We start from the raw sequence: 19,767 nt of genomic DNA, 5'->3' as shown, positions 1-19,767 counted from the left end.
TCATAAAGCAGACTTTTAGTCCTGACAAACTCTACCTGGTTCTTGCGGTAGTCCTGCTGAGAGTGACGCAAAACCCGGTAACACAGGCGGCAGATGTGTCTGAAGGGGGCATGACGCTGGTCAGCCAGCTCCTCTAGTCGCAGCATGGGACCGTCCCCACTGTCTGTGAAAGGAGCCTGCAGCAGCTTGAAGATCTGAACACAGGGGTAAGGTTGTGACAGTTCTAATCATACTGAAGTCAAAGCCAAAAGAGCACGCCGGTACAGACAGCAGGCCTGACAACTGTGCCACTCTGAGTTATGATGAAGAGTGAAACAAAGATCTGGGGGAGTTCAGGGAGGTTAAAAGACGTTCAATGGAAAATTTAAAGAATGTGTTGAAAATGTTACATTTGCTGTTTCCTGGCATTACCTGTTTGAGAATATTTTGTTCTCTCATTAGTTTCTGTCGCTCCCTGTTGGGTTTGTTGACCATGATCTCAAGAACGTCCTGTCCGTTGTTGGGAATATCCACCACAAAGAACACCAGATCCTCCAGAAGCTTGGTCACTGCTCTGATTGCACATACAGAAAGAAATAATGCATAACATCGTTTCCTATTAGAAATCTACAATCTGGCACTGCTTTAAATTTTATACCTCCTCTCATTCTGTGTGATTGTTCCTTTTTCCAGCTTTCCAGCAATAGAGGCCAGCACTTTACTGGCATCGTTGGCAAAGTCAAGATCTCTTACTTCAGCTGGGGACACGGGCACAATGGCAAAAGCCTCTTTGTCCTCCTTCAGTGCCGAGGTGCCAATCTTGAATTGGAAAAAAAAAGTGCACAACTCTGTTATCTATTAAAACAATATACTATATAGAATATTTTTGAGCTTATAGATTTGGTCTCTGGGTCCACTTGTTTCAACTGTTCCTCCAAATTCTCTTGAAACCCATAATGGAAACTCACGATCACAACACAAATGCACATACAAGGCATTAACAATCAATTCCAACACACTTCCATAACTTTACAGCAGGGAAGGAGGTGGCTGCACAGAAGGTATTTCATCTGAGAACACTTGGTTTAGAGTCTCATTATTCGTGACCCCACTGTGATCTCATTAACCCAGCATCGTGTACAGTATGTCATGCCAGCAGTCTACAAAAGATATGCTGTTACATATTAGTGCAAATGAACTGTCACTCACGCGCAGCATGACAGGCTTTTCCTCCTCCTTGTCAATTGGTTGGTTGGTGCTGTGGACCCATGTGTTAGTGCACAGGTGTCTGAGGCGCACATAGGAGTTCCTGAAAACACATTTTAACTTAAGTGAAGATTGCGTATAACACAGAGCAGTGTTCTTAGGCATTCCTGAAATGTTTAAATCTATGGACATGACAGAATTAATTATAAAGAAAAAATGTTGGTTGGACTCAGGGGCACCATATTTGTTAAAACAAGTGCCCTCTTGGATGCCCTTAGTAGATAAAAATGATAACGTGTCCTCTACAATGGCCCAGTGTGCATGAAAACATGATTAAGTTCCCTCCAGGGTGCCTATTCAGTGGAGAAAACGTGATGCAGTGTAGTAATGGGTGCCCTTGCACCTCAAACAGCCTGAGTGCACCACTGTCTGCACTGTCATAACCATGTTGCAAGACAAGAACACAAACACATGGCAAAACCGGGTCTGGTTCTCACTTTTACTAGACTCATCACCTTTTCATTTCTACTGGTTAGAATATGATTTGTTTGTGCTTTGGGCAGTGTTGGGAACAGAGGACACATTCTTCACTAAAGAAAGAGTAGAGCAACATTGGCACAGCTTTCCATCAGGGAGTGTATATGTGAAGTTAAAGGTCATAGGCAACATTTGCTTATCATCTAGTGCTGGTCTTAAAGGGACAGTTCACCCCTAAATCAAAAATACGGATTTCTCCTCATACCTGTAGTGCTATCAATCTACATTGTTTCAGTGTGAGTTGCTGAGTGTTGGAGATATCAGCCATAGAGATGTCTGTCTTCTCATGAATATAATGGAACTAGATTGCACTCAGCTTGTGGTGCCAAAGTGCCAAAAAAATACATTTTAAACCTCAACAGAAATGTCACTTTCCAGAAATCCACTTACTCAAGATAATCCACAGACCTTGTTGTGAGCAGTTTCATGTAGGAAGTCTATTTTTTTTTTTTTTTATAAATGAACTACACCCGCTAATTGTATTATCAGGAAGTGAGCATCTACTAATGGACAAGAGGCTCGTGCTCATGGAAGCAAGAGATGTAAACATTAATGGCATCCTCCTCTGCTGAGCTGTAACATTAGCTAATTCAGTGGTGCTAGGTGAGCTAGCAGTAGATACATGCTTCCTTTTGCACTGATATGGTTGACAGGTGTAGTTCAGTCCAATAATCTCCAGATGATGATGGAGATCATAAAATCTTAAATGACTAAATGACACTGAAGAGTATTATACAAAAGATGATATACTAGATGGGCAAATATTCAAATTGTCACACACCTGCTCGGCAGATCTAGGTATCACCTTACAATAACTGTGTTCAGATACATAGAAGCAAAGCAATTTTTAGGTCAAGCTCCAGAAAAACCTACGTGTTCTTGAGAACGCATCACACCCGTGTCTGTTACAACAGCTTCCTCTTCCTTCAGTTATTCTAGTGAAATTCTCAATGTTTCCAGTTAAGTAATGTGAGTCAAACACACACACTGTTGTACAAAATCTGTCACCACTGAGAGAGAAATCCATCTGCACCACAACAAGCACAAACACATCCACTTACACACACAAACTAGGATCATGCCAATTATCTGTTTGCTGCAATCTATCTAATCTGAGTAACAGCCGCAAAGAAGAGCTCTGCCCGTAAGATCTGCATGATACAGTCAATTGTGTGTAACAGCAAGTTATATAACAAGTATTAACACACACATATCCTTTCCATGGTTTATTGTTGTGCCAACATATCAAGATGACTTAAAAGACAGTGGAAGTCCCCGACTTGTGATATGCTGCTGTGTTTGTGTTTCGGTGGAAAGAGTGACACAGCAGGGAATGGACCACGCTCTTCTCTGTAACACAGGTCTGAGCAGGTCGGAAACACTTCAGCACTCTGATGTTGTGGCCTTCCTACCTGGGTACCAGCGAGTCTCCGCCTCTTAATGTGGTAGGGTCAAGCTCAAATATGGAAGAGATGTCATTTCCATCAGGTACGGACACAAGGGTGTACATGACTTTGTCCTGGACGTTTCTCAAACGGGCCCGTAAGACTTCCTGCTCGGAGTCCAGCTGGAGTTAAAAAGTCAAAACAAAGTATGATTAGAAATTGCTGTTATCACAAAATAAAACATCTTAAAATCATACATTGATTTTTCAGCGACTGAGATTAACTGCCACGTTTGTGTCATGATCAATAGGAGTGACAGAGTTAACTATTACTTTGGAGAAATTTCTTTGAAAAAGAAATGCAGTGGACGAGGCAATCACTGTTCAGACACCTTTCCTCAAAAGACCACAGCTATTTTTTGTATGTTAAATTTTCCCAGAAAAGGTCTGAGTTCAATAAGCCCATAACTGTCACCAGATAAGACTTGTGACTAAACAACTTCAACCAGTAGGTCAGACCTCAGGCCAGACTACACTAGACTAGCAAAATGAGCAAATGTATATTGGTATATCTGTATTTTTTGTTTTCAACTCAACTATAATAAAAATAATCATCAGAATAAAGTGGGGCCTATTTTCTGTTGTCTGGGACCTCTGCCACATTTCAGCTCCTTTGGGTGTAGTTTAAAGCTGTTGGTTGTTTTTCTCCTGTAGAGGCGAAGCTATAAGTTGCGACTGTGAGCTGTTTCACTTGTCACTGTGTGGTCAACAGCAGAACAGCCTCACATTGACAGTCACAGTCAGCTCAGCGAGCTGTGGCAGAGAACTGAAGCACCAATACAGGAAGATGCATTCATGGTAAAAGGCTGCCATCTGCTGGTGACTGAGATGTAGTACCATCTCACTCTGCAAAAACACATTAAGCCATCTGCTGCTGAAGATTGTAACTACTGCAGTAGCTAAATAGCAATCATATTTCAAGGGGCATTTAGCTACACCAGTTTCATAGCAAAAGGGCAAAAAGGGAGGCTGTCACCTATTTTTTTTAAAGATTGTAGGCAGTTCAATAAACTGCCTTTAGACAATCTTTAATATGCATAATAATTTAATATGTCATGGCCAAGAGAGATTTACCAGTGAATAAACTGGAAATGCAGTATAAAGTTTATATTGTTACTATGGTTACTTGCCCATCCAGTCAGCAGAATAATGTTGATATTGCATGTTTCTGCAAACCATGGATATGTAAGGTTAAATGTAGGCACAGAAACCACTTGGCTACGATCAGAAAAAGACCATACTTTGGCTTAAAATACCCTGTTCGGGGGGCACGATCCTGACAGGAAAAGCAGCAATGTCTTAGGGAGGGGTCGCTACAAAACACCCACGTTTGGTGCCTAAGAAGCTGCTGGGAACACAGCCTTGACTCACAAAGCCACACCCATTTTTTTTTGGTTTGGTAAAGATCCGAGGTCTGAAGCTTGGCAGGCATCTTGCCTAGGTGACACACCATCCTACATCCCCTCCACCTCCTGATGATGAAGTCAGCTCATACATTTTCTCCCTTTTGAAATGCTGATATGATGGAAATACAATGTACAAATGTTACCTATTTGTAGTTTGTGGAAACATGCAGTGCCAACATCTTCTTCTGGCTAGTGGGCTGTACTTTTCGTACAAGGTAACAAGGTATTTCCTTGCTTCACAGCATTAGTTAGGCTGGATAACCATTGGACAATAACAAACAAATCTGAAACTAGAAGGGCACTCAGAAAGCTTAGACCTCCGCTAAGGCCAAATGCTCTATCTTGCAATGATGATAAAGGGGGAAAAATAATTTGTGTATCTGCCATGTGATTTGGATCCACTCCAAAGTTAAATGGGTTCTTTGTTGGTCCATGCCACACCTTTCCACTGAGTTTTATGAAAATCAGGCCAGTAGTTTTTCCATTACCCTGCTGACAAACAGATAAATCAAGCTAAAAATATAACCTCCTTGGTGGAGGTTATATTAGTGGTTGCTGTCTGTTTGTGAAAGTCTTTCAGTGTGGCTCACTTACAGAGCGGGACTCCAGGCACTCCTCTTCATACTCTGGATTCACCTGCAAAAATACAAAGTGGTTCACCTCTTCAAATAAACTCATTCAATTGATTATTATTTTTTCCATAATATCAATATAACTCTTTGTTATGTGTTTTCCTGGTCTTACAAACTGCTTAAGAGTTAGGTGACACATAAATACCAAACAATAATAAATGACTTGAAAAGCACAATAGTATAATCCAGATACATCGACTGTAATTAATTTTGTCAGAGTTTTCTTGTTACTGTGGTCCACTGACCTCTGCAGCCAGGTAGTGTCCAGTGGCCAGGTGTTTGAACCTGAACAGGCTGTTCCAGTATCCCGCCCCCCCTCGGCATGGATCATGCTGCACCACCTGACACCAGAGCACACAGCAGTAACATCTTACAGCAATACAATTTATCAAACAGCTGCTGTGGACTGTATTACCAGATATGCTGTAAAGTAAACAATATGTAACATATTTATGGTTTCCCTACAAAACTGGAGAGGACTTATTCAGTAGGGCTTTATGTTTACTGCCAGCACACAGAGAACCTGCACATACCACAATCAGCAACTGTAAAAATATTCTTCCTCACCTCTATCTCCCACAGGGCTTTACTGCTGGTTGCCGAGGTAGCCGACTGCCGCCCAGTAGTGCGGAGAAATACATATTGTTTTTTTCTGTGATCATCACAGGTGAGGAATTTCTCCTGCTCGGCATGAAATAATCGTACCACGTCGCCCTGGGGAGAGAAAGCACATTTGTTACTGTCAAAAATGTGCAGCTTAACCTTAAAAACAAAAAACTACTCTAATTAAAAAATGAAACATGCAATTGTGTGTGTCCATAGCATGTTTCAAAGTATACAAGATATATTTAGAAAACAAATATCTGTAGACCTCACTTGTGATCACTACTTTATATGTTGTAGAGGTTCCCAATTTAATATATTCACACTTTTGTCAAATATATGGGAGAGGCCATCTGGCCAGATGTACTGTAGTCATGGCAATTGTTTTTTGTGTTAAAGCCCCTAATGTAAAGCTGCTGAATAACCAATGAAACAAAATCTCAGCGGTAAGCACATACTGTACACTGATAATACTGAAGTGAAAACAAACAAAGCCACCAGCCCACTCAGCTCTGATGAGGACATTATACAACACCACGTGTAAGAAAACAAGAGGATGTAAGTGAGTGGTACCAGTGCGAGACATGTTGGGAAGAAACTTGTAGACCGCTGCTGGTATGGTATTCCCTCTTGTTTTCGATATTGTCTTACATGATTGTTCATTTATCATATGTGTGTTTATATATCTATCTTTTGTCTTAGATACGTATGTGTTTGTACCAAAATTTCTATTAGCAAAAGATATTCAGACAATCTATTTTTTATGGTAGCTACTGTGAGACAAACCCCTTTTAGGATGATCTCCTGATTGTCGCTCCACTTCATAAACAAGACGATCTTCCAGCTGGTGTTACAGTTGACCGAGTTCACCTGAAAAACAAACAATCAAGGTTCGACATGACTGTAGGTATTATCTCCTGGCAGCGGCCCTGCACAGTCGGAGCACTGCAACAACACTGACAAGGTTAAAGGGACAGTTTGGTGTTTGAGAAATTTTATTTCTCCTCAATATCCAGAGTGAGACAAAATCATGGATGGCTTTTTTTTTTAAAGGAACAGTTCATGCCCAAATCAAAAATAGCCTACATATTTTTCCTCCTACCTGTAGTGCTGTTTATCAGTCTAGATTGTTTTGGTGTGAGTTGCTGTGTTGGAGATATCAGCTGTAGAGATGTCTGCATTCTCTCCAATGTAACGGAACTAGATGACACTCGGCTTGTGGTGTGGCTTGATAAACAGCACAAAAGGAGGAAAAATATGTATTTTTGATTTTGGGGCAAACTGTCCCTTTAGAGACAGGATATGTTGTCTGAATAAACAAAAAAAACAGTATTATATACAACATGAAGTCCACTTCCTGTTTACATGTGCCACAGCCAAGGCAGCAGAAACAGTAGTTTGAGCACTTTGCCTATTTATATGTACTTGTACAGACGAATAATGAGTGTCAAATCCAACACTGAAAAATGTGTAACCTCCTTCCTTTGTTAGGAGTTGCCACCTGATATCATAAACATCAATGATTTGTGCTTACTATTTCACATCTTCAAACTGCTTGCAGAGTCATAAATGAGGAATAAATGACTTTGTCTCACTCTTAGTAAACCGGAAAAATTGCACAACTGCCCCAACACATACCACATTGCCTCTGTGATTCTGTACGACACTTTAATTAAGTCAGGTAGCTCAGAGCAGTCGAGTTTTATGAGACAGAAACAGGATGACCTTCTAAACTCAGTGTTCACTGCAGCCCACAAAAACAATGCTGTACTGTTTCACATCAGGCAGCTAATAACCAAGCAGCGGTTATGAGGAGAAAGCTATAATTAGATTCCGACACTCCCACAGAAACATCGGAGGAGTGAAGATGAGTTGCAGAGGCTCAACCAAACCTCATTGCATCCCGGATTATCCACGAGCTGGTGTGTGCTGGCATGGAGCGGCTGACCAGCATTCACTGGATTAAGCACCACTTTGTCCCCGATCACCACCTGCAATCAAAACAGACACATTACAAAATGAAGATGCGAAATATAGAGGAATAAAGGTTATGCACTGTAATCCTAGCAAAAGCAGAGTTAGCTTTAAGGCACTTCAGACAGTGGAAATATATCAGGACGATGATGTTTGATCAAAACACAATGCCATAATGCACTAACAAAGTCACTGGCTCTGGGCTCCACAAATAACAAGGACTTGAACAGTGTAACAGTATTTTTATTTGATTTTATTGTATTTTCTTAGATTTATGGAAGGTTTTAGTTAACTACAATTACCACATCATGGTCGTATGCCTCAGCAAACCAGTCAAGATGCAGATACAGTTGACATCCATTTCTGTTCAGACTCATGTATAGCCATAACAGGAGACAAAGCTTCAAAGACGGATGCTGCTGCAAAGAGCAACATCCATATTTGAGCATGAAAAGCTACAAATTCTTAAGTATAGATGCTTTACACACATCTTCCCCCTGGCAGCACAGAAGACCTATGCAATCAGCAGAGTTTGAAGGTGAATACTGAAGGGCACCAAAGATTAGTGTCACATATCCAGTATCTGACTAAATGTCCACCCTTCTGTTCCTGATGTTGTTGAATAATGGTAAAAGTGTTTTTGCAAAACATTATGACGTCACAGTAAAGTGGACCGTTGATCTTCGAACACCAAAATCTAATCAGTCAGTTGTGTCCAACTGAACATAAACCTAATCACTTCATCACTGAGTCCAAGAGAACGTGTGTGCCAAATATGAGGAAATTCCCTTGAGGTGTTCTTCAGATATTGGGTTCACAAGAATTAGATGGATGCAAGAGCACACTAACCTGGACCTTTAACCACCAAATCTAATCAGTTCGTCATTGAGTCCAACTGGATGTTTGTGCCAATTTTGAGGCAAATCCCTCTAGACCTTCTTGAGTTATCACATTTGAGAGTATGAGACGGATGCAAGGTCACAGTGACCTTGAACTTTGACCTGGGCCACCAAATGCTAACCAGTTCATCATTGAAACCAAGTCAACATTTGGGCCAATTCTTAGGAAATTTCCTAACGGTGTGCTTGAGATATTGGTTCACAAGAAACAGACAGATGCAAGGTCACAGTAACCTTGACCTCTGACCACCAAAATTCTAATCAGTCCAATTTTGAGTCCAACTGGATATTTGTGTCAAATTCAAAGAAATTCCCTGAAGGTGTTCTTGAGATATTGCATTTACAAGAATGGGATGGACAGATGGACAAACGGACACCCCAAAAACATTAAAAGGGTAGGAGAGGGGGTACTGTGACTGGGATCAGCGGAGTCCCTGATTTTTGGGTTAGATTAAAATAATTTATAGACTATGGAGTCTATTTTTGGGGTAAATCTTGTACCATTTTTTAAAATGATCTCTGATTGTAAAGCTTAATTTTTCAATATCGAAAATTTGTTCTATTGTTAACAGCCATAAATTTAGCTTAGCTGGATTTGGCAGAATAAAGGCGCAACTCAATTGCAATATTGTACTCACCTTTGAATCTCTTACGTTCCAGAGACTATCAGTATCTATTTGCATGTCACTGTCTTCTGTCTATTCTCAGCAGGTATGGAATCAGTCCAATCTTTGTTTTGTCCAAGGCCTGCTGCTTAGGCCTTGTGCCATACCTAATTTGAGAGGAGCTTAGCGGAGAAGCCCGGTCTCTGACGTGGTTCATTTTGTCCTTGGGCACCAGCCCACTACTTCCTGCTGCAGGGAAGACGAGCCAGTGCCAACTAGAGCTTTGTGATCAGGTAAACACCAATTGGGCGCTGGCACGGGTCCATGAACAGATAGATGTGCACAGAGAAATACCTCACACTGAGGCTTAGGTAAAGAGGACTTGTGCTCTTCACTTTTATTCTGCAGTTTCAGCCTTATAATACTGACTTACTGCTTTAAGTTGTAAATAAGTAACTTAATATTAAAGACTTACAAGTGGCATCCTGCTATTGTATTTAAAACAGTACACATATTTTAACATGTACAACACATATCCCAGGCATTATTCAGTCCTTTGCTTTGCCTTAAGTTGATTGACAAACAGCATGGCGCTCCCACAATGCACCACTCCCACAGACGTGTATGATGACTCACACTGTCCCCAATGGAGCGCAGTTTGTAGAAGGGCTGGATGTAGAACCAGGAGCCCTCATTCCCTGCAGTGTCCAACATCACCCTCATGGCGTTCTTCTCTAACAGCGCGGGCAGACGCTTGTTCACCGTTAGGTATTTGTTGCTCTTCAGGTGGAGGAGCTGAGCACCAAAACAAGATACAGTGTGAGATAATACACACAAATGGACATGTTGACATCTGAGATAATATATTTTTTTTAATAAACTAATGTAATGCGATATGAGAAATTTAAACTCTGATTTCCTGCAGAACCACACTGACAGTCATCTTCTTTTTTAAAAAAATGCGAATCTCTTATAGATATTAAGTAGCTTACACTATCACGCATGTGCATGGGTGTTCAATTAATTTATGAGCCTGCTTCCAGTACTCTCCATTCAGAATGCAGTACGGTATATTTGTGTTATTTAATTTGTGGTTTGACTAAGCTGCTGGAGGTTTCAGCCTCCTTCATTTTATTTGGGACTATGCCAAAATTCACAACATTGTAATACTAGAACAGGCAATTCATGTTATTTAATGGTTAATACTGGGGATCATGCTAAACAGGCATTTAAGCTGAGGCATACTTCAATTTTAAGATAAGAGGTGGAAGTCATCTCAGTTTAATCAACAACTCTGTGGAAGTCTAAACAAAGTGTATCTGACTAAATACCAAGAGGATGATGACTATTTCGGGGGAACAAACCTGAATGACATTCCCGTACTGAATTACTGATCCGAGCAGCTTTTTGTTTTCAGAGTCATTCTGCTTTTTCTCCAAGTCAGCTGCATGCTGGAAGGCAAGAATGACATAAAAAGAGGAGGAAGTCAAAAATTAAGGTCATAAATCTCACACCAACTCCGGCACTGTTCACTGATATGCACAGTAATGCGGTAAGAAGGAATTTGGTTGGTTAGCTGTAAAACAAAGCATGGTAGTAGCAAAGTTCTTAGCCAAAAATTCACGAGTTTACAGAGGGGCTTTAACCGAAAACTCTGGCTCACGTCTCCATGGAAACGCAGTAGAGATTGCAATCTTCCATTTTATGACTGTGTGGTCAGATAGCAGATTGCTTTAAATGGTATTGTGCCGCAGCAGAAAGAGAGAAAGGAGAGTGTAGAGGGCAGAAAGGTAGGACAGTAGGAGTGAAAGGCTTCAGAAATGTCTATAAAAGGACTTTAAGGGTAGGTTTTAGAGTTATTATGTATATTTGATGAGCTGGAATTGTAAACTGAAGTGCATACTGAACATTTCTATATATTCACTGTGCAGCTTTGAGACAAAACCAAGACTTCTGAGAAAGTTAGTCTCCTGCAGCTCTGTCCCTGTCTCTTCATCCAGTGAACCCCGAGGACTGTGTGTGGCGTACTGGTGTTTAGTGACTCCAAGGAGGCGAATATGTTGTCACTTCACTTACATGGAGCTTGTTGAGGAGCACCGTGTCTGTGTTCCCTCCGGGCTTCGCCGCTTTCCAGAACTGCTTCTGGGCCGAGTAGCGGTTCATGGGACACAGTCTGAACAGACAGTCTGGTTGGAGACAGAAATAAATACAGAGATAAGGATGCACTGAGAGAGAGAAGCAGAGATAGAGAAAAAGAAGGAGATGATGGAATACAGATAGATATTCATGTTAAGCAGACGGACAGAGAAGGGGAAAAAATAGACTCTCATAATCAAGTGGGGGGAAAATGGAGTCCAACCGCAATGTTTCCAGCTAAAACAGAGTGTAAACAAAACATGCTGATACACTGTGAATGAAGCCTGGAAATCAAATGTCAGTGCTACAAGTTAGTGAAGCTTGACTTCACATAGAACACAAACAGCGGTCTCCTGGGTGAAAGCCCTGTGTTTATTTCACCCATGCATCCACCCCGACCTCCTTTCTACATGGACTTTGTTGCTGTTTATACTACATCACCTGGCTTCCTCCTTTGCTCCCATCATAATTACTACAGCCATGAGAGCTCACCGCCCAACAACTAAAATAAATACGGGTAGCGATAAGCTGCTTGTACCATAAACTGTATAAAAGAAGTGGATGTAGCCTCTAGGTCTGAAAAGTGAAGCCAACGACGAAGTGCCTTTAGCTTGTATTCTTTCTAATGGCCAGCAGGGGGCGATTCCACTGTCTGCAAACAGAAGTCAAACTGTGTAAAGCTCAATGAGAAGAGGACCCCACTTCTAACTTGATTAACTTAACTTGATTTATTACCTCAGCAAACATTTTCTTCTCGAGCTTATGGTCTCAGTCCCTGTTTTCAAGTTTGCCTCAATTCAGCATGATGTTAATTTTGTCAATTATAGTCCAATTCACAGTAAGACACACGACAAAGCAGGGGTAGGCTTTGGGGCATGGCTATCTTGTGATTGACATGTAGTTACCACAGCGGCCTATCAATCAGGATAGAGGTGTAGCAATGCATTTCCCTTAGAGCTCAACCCACCTGTCCTATTATAGTCAATTCTGGCTCAAAAAATAAATGAATTAATACATTTGTAATGGCAAAAATGCCTAACTCAAGGCTTTAAAACAGCAGTTCACAAACCAATGGGTGATGTTACAGTGGTTACATCCACTTATTTACAAAAGAACTGTGGTGTCGTTTGGGGGAAGGACTGTTTCCAATGAACAGGTTATATCTCATTTGTCAGGTTAGCTTTTCACAAAGGCCGCAGTCCGCAACATGTGGATGCACCTTGACTGAAGCCTGTAAATCAAATGTCAGCGCTACAGTGTAGGAGACGGGTCACAGCAGCTGCTTAGTTGCTACAACAAAACGATACACAATGTTCAATAAGCGGAATATCTACAACAAAACGTGAAATAAGATGACAGGCTTAACTAAATAAATGACCCCTCTTTGACATGTCAAGTGACGCATTCAAAGACCTAATAACAAAATCATATAAACACACACTCCTCTCTGTGATCCCATCCATGCATGTGTGCACACTTGCATTTTAAACACATATTCACTATTCTGCTGAAGGGAGATCAAAGGGCTTTGTCTGCTTCAGGTAGGAGCAATGAGGGACAGGGAAGCGAGCGCGCGCGTGTGTGTGTGTGTGTGTGTGTGTGTGTGTGTGTGTGTGTGTGTGTGTGTGCATGATATACAAGTATAGTAATATCTACTTACACCCTGCGGTTAGACTGGGGTAAGTGACAGTGCACAATGTGTGTGTGTGCTACGATGTGACACAGCAATAAGCCGCGGTCGGTCAGAGCTCGTAACCCCAGCAACCGTGAGACAATGCTGTTGTCAGCAGCACGGCTCTGATGGTGCTGCTCATTTTCATAGGTACTGTAGGAAGAAGGCTGGAGGGAAAACAGCCCTTTAATTTGCATGTGGACACAGTTATAGCATAAGAGTTCCTCTTCTGTATTACAAGACTTCCTCCTCAGTATCAAGCTGCACAGCTGCTGCAACTGAAGCACACTGACTTTTTACACCGTCTTAGTTTAGCTTAACTAACTACAATTCCCTGCAGAGTTAAACTTCTGTCCCATCAGCGACTCCTCCCTCCGAGTCCTGGCTTTCCTCTGTCCTCACCTCCCATCAGAACGAACTCTCTATTCTGAGAGGGCGAAAAGAGGAGGAAAAAGAACAATCTGTCCATCCTTCCCCCATTCTCTCTCTCTCTTTCCTTCTCCTCCTGCTATGGCTGCTGTAACATGACCAAATAAGGCCAGCCCAGAGAAGGGGAGTGGGACGACTTAGGGAGAGAGAAGAGGGTGGGGACTCCCTGTCTTCCCCCCTTGATATTCTGTCATCCCTCCTTCTCTTTTCTGAATTCCTCTAACCATTTCATGTACCACTCACTAATGGTCTCTATCTTGCAAATCTTCCTCTCACTCCCCTCCAGCCTCCTTGTCAGATATGGTTTACTTTAGTCTGAGCTAAAATACAGTTAGAACAACAGGGAAAAGGAAGTGAAAGAGAAATGAGGAAGACAGGAAGAGAGCGAAAGAATGTGACACAGAGAGAGTGCAAAAGGAGGGCGAGGAAGAGCAGAAGTGGACCTATATACTAAATAAACTAGTGTTTATGTGAGCCCCACATATGTTCACACAAGCTGATGAAACTCAAGTTATTTCTCACCAGATCAAACTAGCAAGTGTAAACACAGCATAAAAATAAACACACACACACTGGAAGCCCCTTTCTGTCAAGTGAGCTTCCCTTTCATTGGACGCAGCCTTTTTATCATGCCCTAAACACACAATCACAGCTGCAATATGAATGCGTGTGTAGCGGATGATCAGGCCGCACTGGAGGTTTGACTTTGATCTCAGTCAGCTGGGAGAAAAAACAGAATACTGAAATCGGGGTTGAGAATTCCTTCTGGGGTCACTGTGCAGGAGAGGTGGGACTAGTCCCCAGGGCAGAAAACTCAATTGATTCATTAACATTCCTCTAACTTCAAACTATCTTTTTAAGAACTCCTGCCCTATAAACAACTCTTTATTTAGCACTTAAATATCTATTTGGGTTAATAAACAAAGCCTCTTTGATACTCGCTGCCCTGCCTGCACTTACTAACCTCAAATCGTGTAGGCCCGAGGAACGCATGATGAAAACTAAAAACATTCACAATGTTGTTTGGGGCAAAGCCAATGCAAGTCTCAAGTCCTTCAGGGCAAGACATCTACATTTTAAGTAAATTAAAAATGAAGTAAAGGTCTTTGAGGCCTCTGAATGCCAACTATTAAAATTACATTGCATTTAAACATTTGTCTGTGTTTATAGTTTACAAAGCAGAGACCAAGTCCTGGCCTGACGATAAAGGGGCACACCACAAATTTTGAAACACCCTGTGGAAACAGATGCTGTGGCTCTGTAGGGAGCTTCCTGACGTCTGATAATATAATCCTGATGGTGTCATCCTCAATTTGCTTTATGGGTGGTATGGCATCAAGCTTTTTTGGAACTTGACCCCTAATAAGGATGAAATGTCACAATATCTACATCTTCAGCTACTTTGGTTTTTGACCATTCTTTTTTTCCACCTGTGTCACTTAAGCTGTCCAGCTTATAAAGTGCAAAACCAAATTGCAGAAATATCCCTTTAAAGCAAGAGTTTGATAAGAAGATCAACTCTCTCACTGTCATGTCTGTCTGTTAAATATGAACATCCAGCAGCCAGTTAGCTCAGCTTAGCACAAAGAACAGTGGAAATAAACAAACAAATCCACTTTCCAGGTCTTGTAAAACACTCCAATTACAGGTTATATCCCATTTGTTTACGACAATATAAGATCAAACTTTATTTATCCTGAAGTAAATGGTTGTGCTGCAGTTGCAAACTTGGAACAGAGCAGATACATTAAAAAGCATCCAAAAACCTCTAAAAAACGACAATTTGCTGTTTTACGGGCGGTTATGTACCAAACCGTTTCTTGGCTATATCAGCTGCTAGGCAACCGTTGTGCTTTACAGGTACTAGAAGGCGGTTTTGAAGGTAACACACCTTGTTAGTGTGTGATTATGGAGGGCCGTTCTATTCTTTTTTGTCATTTTGTTGCTAAACTTTGGACTTTCAAGTCTCAAGCTGAGTCAGCTTTTCCGTGGTCCAAGTCAAGTCCTCGTCAAAGTCAAAGTCCTCATTTTTTTGTGACTTGAGTCTGACTTGAATCTAAGTCTCAGGTCTCCAACTATAGCTTCAATTTGTGCTATATTTAGGAGCCGGTGTTTTCAGCCCGTATATAGTCAAAGTGATGTACACTGAGTTATGCTTGACAAGGCAGGACTTTGATCTATTAGTGGTCAGTATGCGGAATATATGAACACAGAGTTATGCCAGGGTTATGCCGGAGTTTCATAACGATAGCATGATGACGCATGGTACAAAGATGTTATGCCTTAGCAGTAATTACCCTTCTTGAACAAACTCTCAAAAACATTGCTCCCTCTCTCACACTCTGCTGAGCAAAGAACAGCTGACTTCAAACTGTGGAAGATGGTGTTAGATTCTGGCACCTTCTTCAAGCATTAACAGAGAACAAGCTTTGTGCTGATTACATGCATGGCAAGTGTGAACATCTCAGTGAGCGTGACCAGAAAGTAACAGTTTCTTTTTTTCTGTGACTGTCTACCTTTAATGTAACAAACTAATCTGGAAAGATGTAACAACTTATTTGTTTACAGTCCTGAATATCATCATATTGTGTGAGTGATGAGACAACGGACAACAAAACATTTATGATACATATCATTTATTACCCTTCAACTTCAACTTTTTCCCCCGTTAAAGGGGTTTTTTTGGGGAGTTTTTCCTTATCCGCTGTGAGGGTCTTAAGGACAGAGTTGACACTAAAAGGTTATTTTTTCACATTCATCTGTAGATGGAGGAAAGTATCTGCGCTCACCTTAAACCTGAGTTTAAGATATATCAAGCGGCAACCTCTGGGTCTGAAAAATTAAGCAAACACGGAAGTGCCAAAAACTGCAGTTCCTCTAATGGCCACTTGAGGCTGGCTCCAAGAGCAAATCTATCCCCATAGATCCCCATGTTAAAATGCCTCATTTAAAAAGGAGAAATAAACATGTTTAGAGCCTGATACAAAAAACAGTTTTGATCTCTATAGCTTATTTAAACATTCATCACAACTGTATGGAGGGTGAATTTTTATATAACTCATCTGTTGAAATTTGTCCAAACATGGTCGCCTCGGGTTACTATTGGCTCTGAAAATCCAAGATGGCAACAGCCAAAATAACAAACTCAAGGCTTCAAAACAGGTGTCCACAAATCAGTGGGTGATGTCACAGCAGCTACGTCCATTATTTCTATACAGTCTATGGTGTCTATTAAGGCATGATTTGTTACGTCACGGCTAGTTTAGAAGCCAATCATGGTTCAATATGTGACTTATACTGGTGTGATATGGAAACTTGAAGCTGTCAGTGCACGTACACTGAGAATGGACTGTTGAGTGAAGTTGGAGACATCTTGTGTCCAGTAGTTAAACTTTTGAAATGAGCAATATTTGCATATTTATTCAATCACCAAAACGCAAATGGGGAGGAGGGGCTCAAACTGACTTTTTTGAGGTCAGTTTTTCCATATAGCTCCTCTACAATGTCCATCCACTGTCCTGGACTTGGAGGGTCACGTTTCAGCCAGTTCCTAGTAATGGCCTTTTTGCATGCCAGTATAAGGATTTTGAACAGATTAGTGTCCTTCTTGGAATTATGTCCTCAGGTACTGATCCCAAGTACACAATCCGTGGGCCCTTTGGGATCTTGTAACCTAAAACTCTCTCAAGGATCGGAATAATTGTATTGTCCTTTTATACATGACCAAAATATATGTGAGTGATTCACATATGCCTGCCCACAGAATCTCCAACAGTGCTGTTTACCTGATTGTTTGCATTTTGTATATGGCGCGATGAAAAAATAAATTATATTCTTCCAGACAAATTCTCTCCTTCTTTTGGAGAGGGAGTGACATGCAGCAAAGGGCCACAGGCTGGAGTCGAACCCAGGCCACTGCGGTAACAGCCTTGTACATGGGGCGCCTGCTCTACCACTAAGCCACCGATGCTCCGTTCTCACATGTATTTAACATGTCTGGATGGAGCTTTAAATTAGTTTTGGATCTCGCCTGGTGGGTTGGCAGATGGGGAAGAAGTTCTCTGATCTTTTACTTGAGTAAAATATGTAATACTCCAGTGTAAAAATACTCTAACAAATAAAAATCCTGCATTTAAAAATTTACATAAATAAAATAAACAAAGTATTGACATAAAAATATACTTAAAATACTGAAAGTAAAAGTACCCATTATGCAGAATGGCCTGTCTCGGAATTGTATTATAATACTGAATGAATTATAATTATTGATGCATTAATGAGTTCTTCATTTTACTTTTGCAGCTGGAAAAGATAGAGCTCATTTGAATTACTATACATACTGTTAGGTAGCATATGAATTTACCCTCCACGGATAAATTAAGTTTTATCTTAATCTCTAATAATATGTGATAACTTGTTGATTTCATTTTCAATCATCTGAATCTGCAAAGTAACTCAAATTGTCAAATAAATGTAGTGCAGTAAAGAGTACAATATGTGCCTCTGAGATGTAGCAGAGTAAAAATTTAAGTAGCAGAAAATGGCAATACTCAAGTAAGTACCTTAAAGTACACGAGTACCTCAAAGTTGTACTTAAGTAGGTGTGTGACTAAAAGTACTCAATTACTTTGCAGCACTGTGTTGGTATATCAGTGCTATCATGCAATCCTGCTTTGAGTGGTCTTGCAAAAGGGCCGTAGATGACTCAGAGGGATCACTAACACCAGCTCTTTAGACGTGTACAGTTCAATAAAAAGCCAATAAAAAATCCTGCACTCACTGACAAACTTCCCAGACTTAAGAGAATCAAGTGAAAGATGCTTGTAACCGTGACGACCATAAAAACTATTGAGAGGGTGTTCAGTCAACAGAGATGATTTACCTCTAAGGCAGTTTTATCAGAGAGCAGAAATGACACAACAATCTAACGCTGTAAGAGGAGCAACGACAATACACGACAGCTTTTAATTAGATCATCTACATTGTCTGCTATCCTGTCATAAATGCAGCCAAAGCATATCACGCAGGACAAACGTCGTGACATGTCTACAAAGTAGTAATCAGTGAGGCCTCCATGCAGTAATTAGATGACATCAAACTGGCCAGGGACCTGGAGAAACACTCTGCATAATACTTCTTCTATTCTGTGTTAAATCAACAACATCCTCGATGATCTGGTTTGTTTAAAAACCGTTGTTCACTCCAAGGTTCTTGTCCTGTTGGAGATATTATAGAGGAAGCAACTAATCACTTGTAGTGCATCTAAGACAATAAATGGGACTACCGACAACTGCTCCCTTGTTTCCTGCAAGACCTCTTCTCTCTCAATAGACAGGAAAGCAGTATATGTGGGTATTAGGAGAGGAAGGGACTAAAGACAGAACCCTTCCTGGTGTTTATCTCGGATGAACCACCCAACTAGTCTGCAGTATGTCTCTGACGGTTTGGGCTGACAAGAGATAGGTGGTGGCGAGGACTTGCTGCTGCAAAGTTTGTTGGCTTAGGGAGGTTTAAATGTTTCTGTTTACGTGCAAAAGGCATATGAGGAAATGAGATATGAAATGAGACGAGAAAGAAAAAACAAACAACCCAAGAGTTGTAGACATGTAAAGCCAGGACAAAGGAGATGCTATCCACTGTAACAGTCTTCACATGCTATTGATTTAGTTATGAACATGTCAGGATAATAACAAACAAGTAGAAAAATCAGCTCTTCCTATACAAGCAGGGGATCCTTTGATGCCCTTGTCTTTGTGTTTTGTTTACGATTTTTGAGCCTTTATCAATCTTTTTCCCTTTCCCCCAAAGATTTTGGATTTTGAACCTTTTGGATATAAAATGTCATCATTTCATCATTATATCCTACTTCGCATTTGTGTGACATTTAGCACATGAATTATTAAGTTATGGCCAAAAACATGCTTTGTGAAGTCACAGTGACCTTGACTTTTGACCACCAAATTCTAATCACTTCATTATTTAGCCCCAGTGGATGTTTGTGCCAAATTGGAGGAAACTCCTCAAGACCTTTTAGAGATATTGCATTCATGAGAATGAGACGGACGTAAGTACAGATGTATGAAAGCGCCGGACAACCCGAAAACATAATGCCTCTGGCCTAATGGAACTAGATGGCACTCTGGTGGAAAATAATCCACAGACCTTGTTGTGAACTGTTTCATGTAGGAACTATTTTCTTTTGTCTGAACTACACCCTCCAACCGTATCACTGCGCTGAAGGAAGT

The 19,767-nt window shown here is 40.9% G+C and overlaps 1 protein-coding gene across 14 annotated transcripts in view; it reads right to left on the bottom strand.

The window, feature by feature from the left end:
* The window catches only part of LOC125898002 (inositol 1,4,5-trisphosphate receptor type 1), a 108,403-nt gene that overhangs the window by 70,237 nt on the left and 18,399 nt on the right, over window positions 1-19,767 (bottom strand). For all 14 annotated transcript variants that reach the window (XM_049591594.1, XM_049591611.1, XM_049591603.1 and 11 more), the window contains exons 4-16: window positions 11,362-11,471; window positions 10,650-10,736; window positions 9,922-10,080; window positions 7,700-7,798; window positions 6,594-6,677; window positions 5,772-5,918; window positions 5,450-5,545; window positions 5,167-5,208; window positions 3,135-3,289; window positions 1,189-1,288; window positions 638-798; window positions 412-553; window positions 36-194 (exon numbers count right to left, since the gene is read on the bottom strand). In XM_049591594.1, the coding sequence (XP_049447551.1) occupies window positions 36-194; window positions 412-553; window positions 638-798; window positions 1,189-1,288; window positions 3,135-3,289; window positions 5,167-5,208; window positions 5,450-5,545; window positions 5,772-5,918; window positions 6,594-6,677; window positions 7,700-7,798; window positions 9,922-10,080; window positions 10,650-10,736; window positions 11,362-11,471 (1,541 nt within the window). The remainder of the gene's footprint in view (window positions 1-35; window positions 195-411; window positions 554-637; window positions 799-1,188; window positions 1,289-3,134; window positions 3,290-5,166; window positions 5,209-5,449; window positions 5,546-5,771; window positions 5,919-6,593; window positions 6,678-7,699; window positions 7,799-9,921; window positions 10,081-10,649; window positions 10,737-11,361; window positions 11,472-19,767) is intronic.

The sequence above is a fragment of the Epinephelus fuscoguttatus genome, linkage group LG1, assembly GCF_011397635.1.
Source record: "Epinephelus fuscoguttatus linkage group LG1, E.fuscoguttatus.final_Chr_v1".
NCBI lineage: Eukaryota > Metazoa > Chordata > Actinopteri > Perciformes > Serranidae > Epinephelus > Epinephelus fuscoguttatus.
This window is presented reverse-complemented; position numbering and strand designations above follow the sequence as displayed.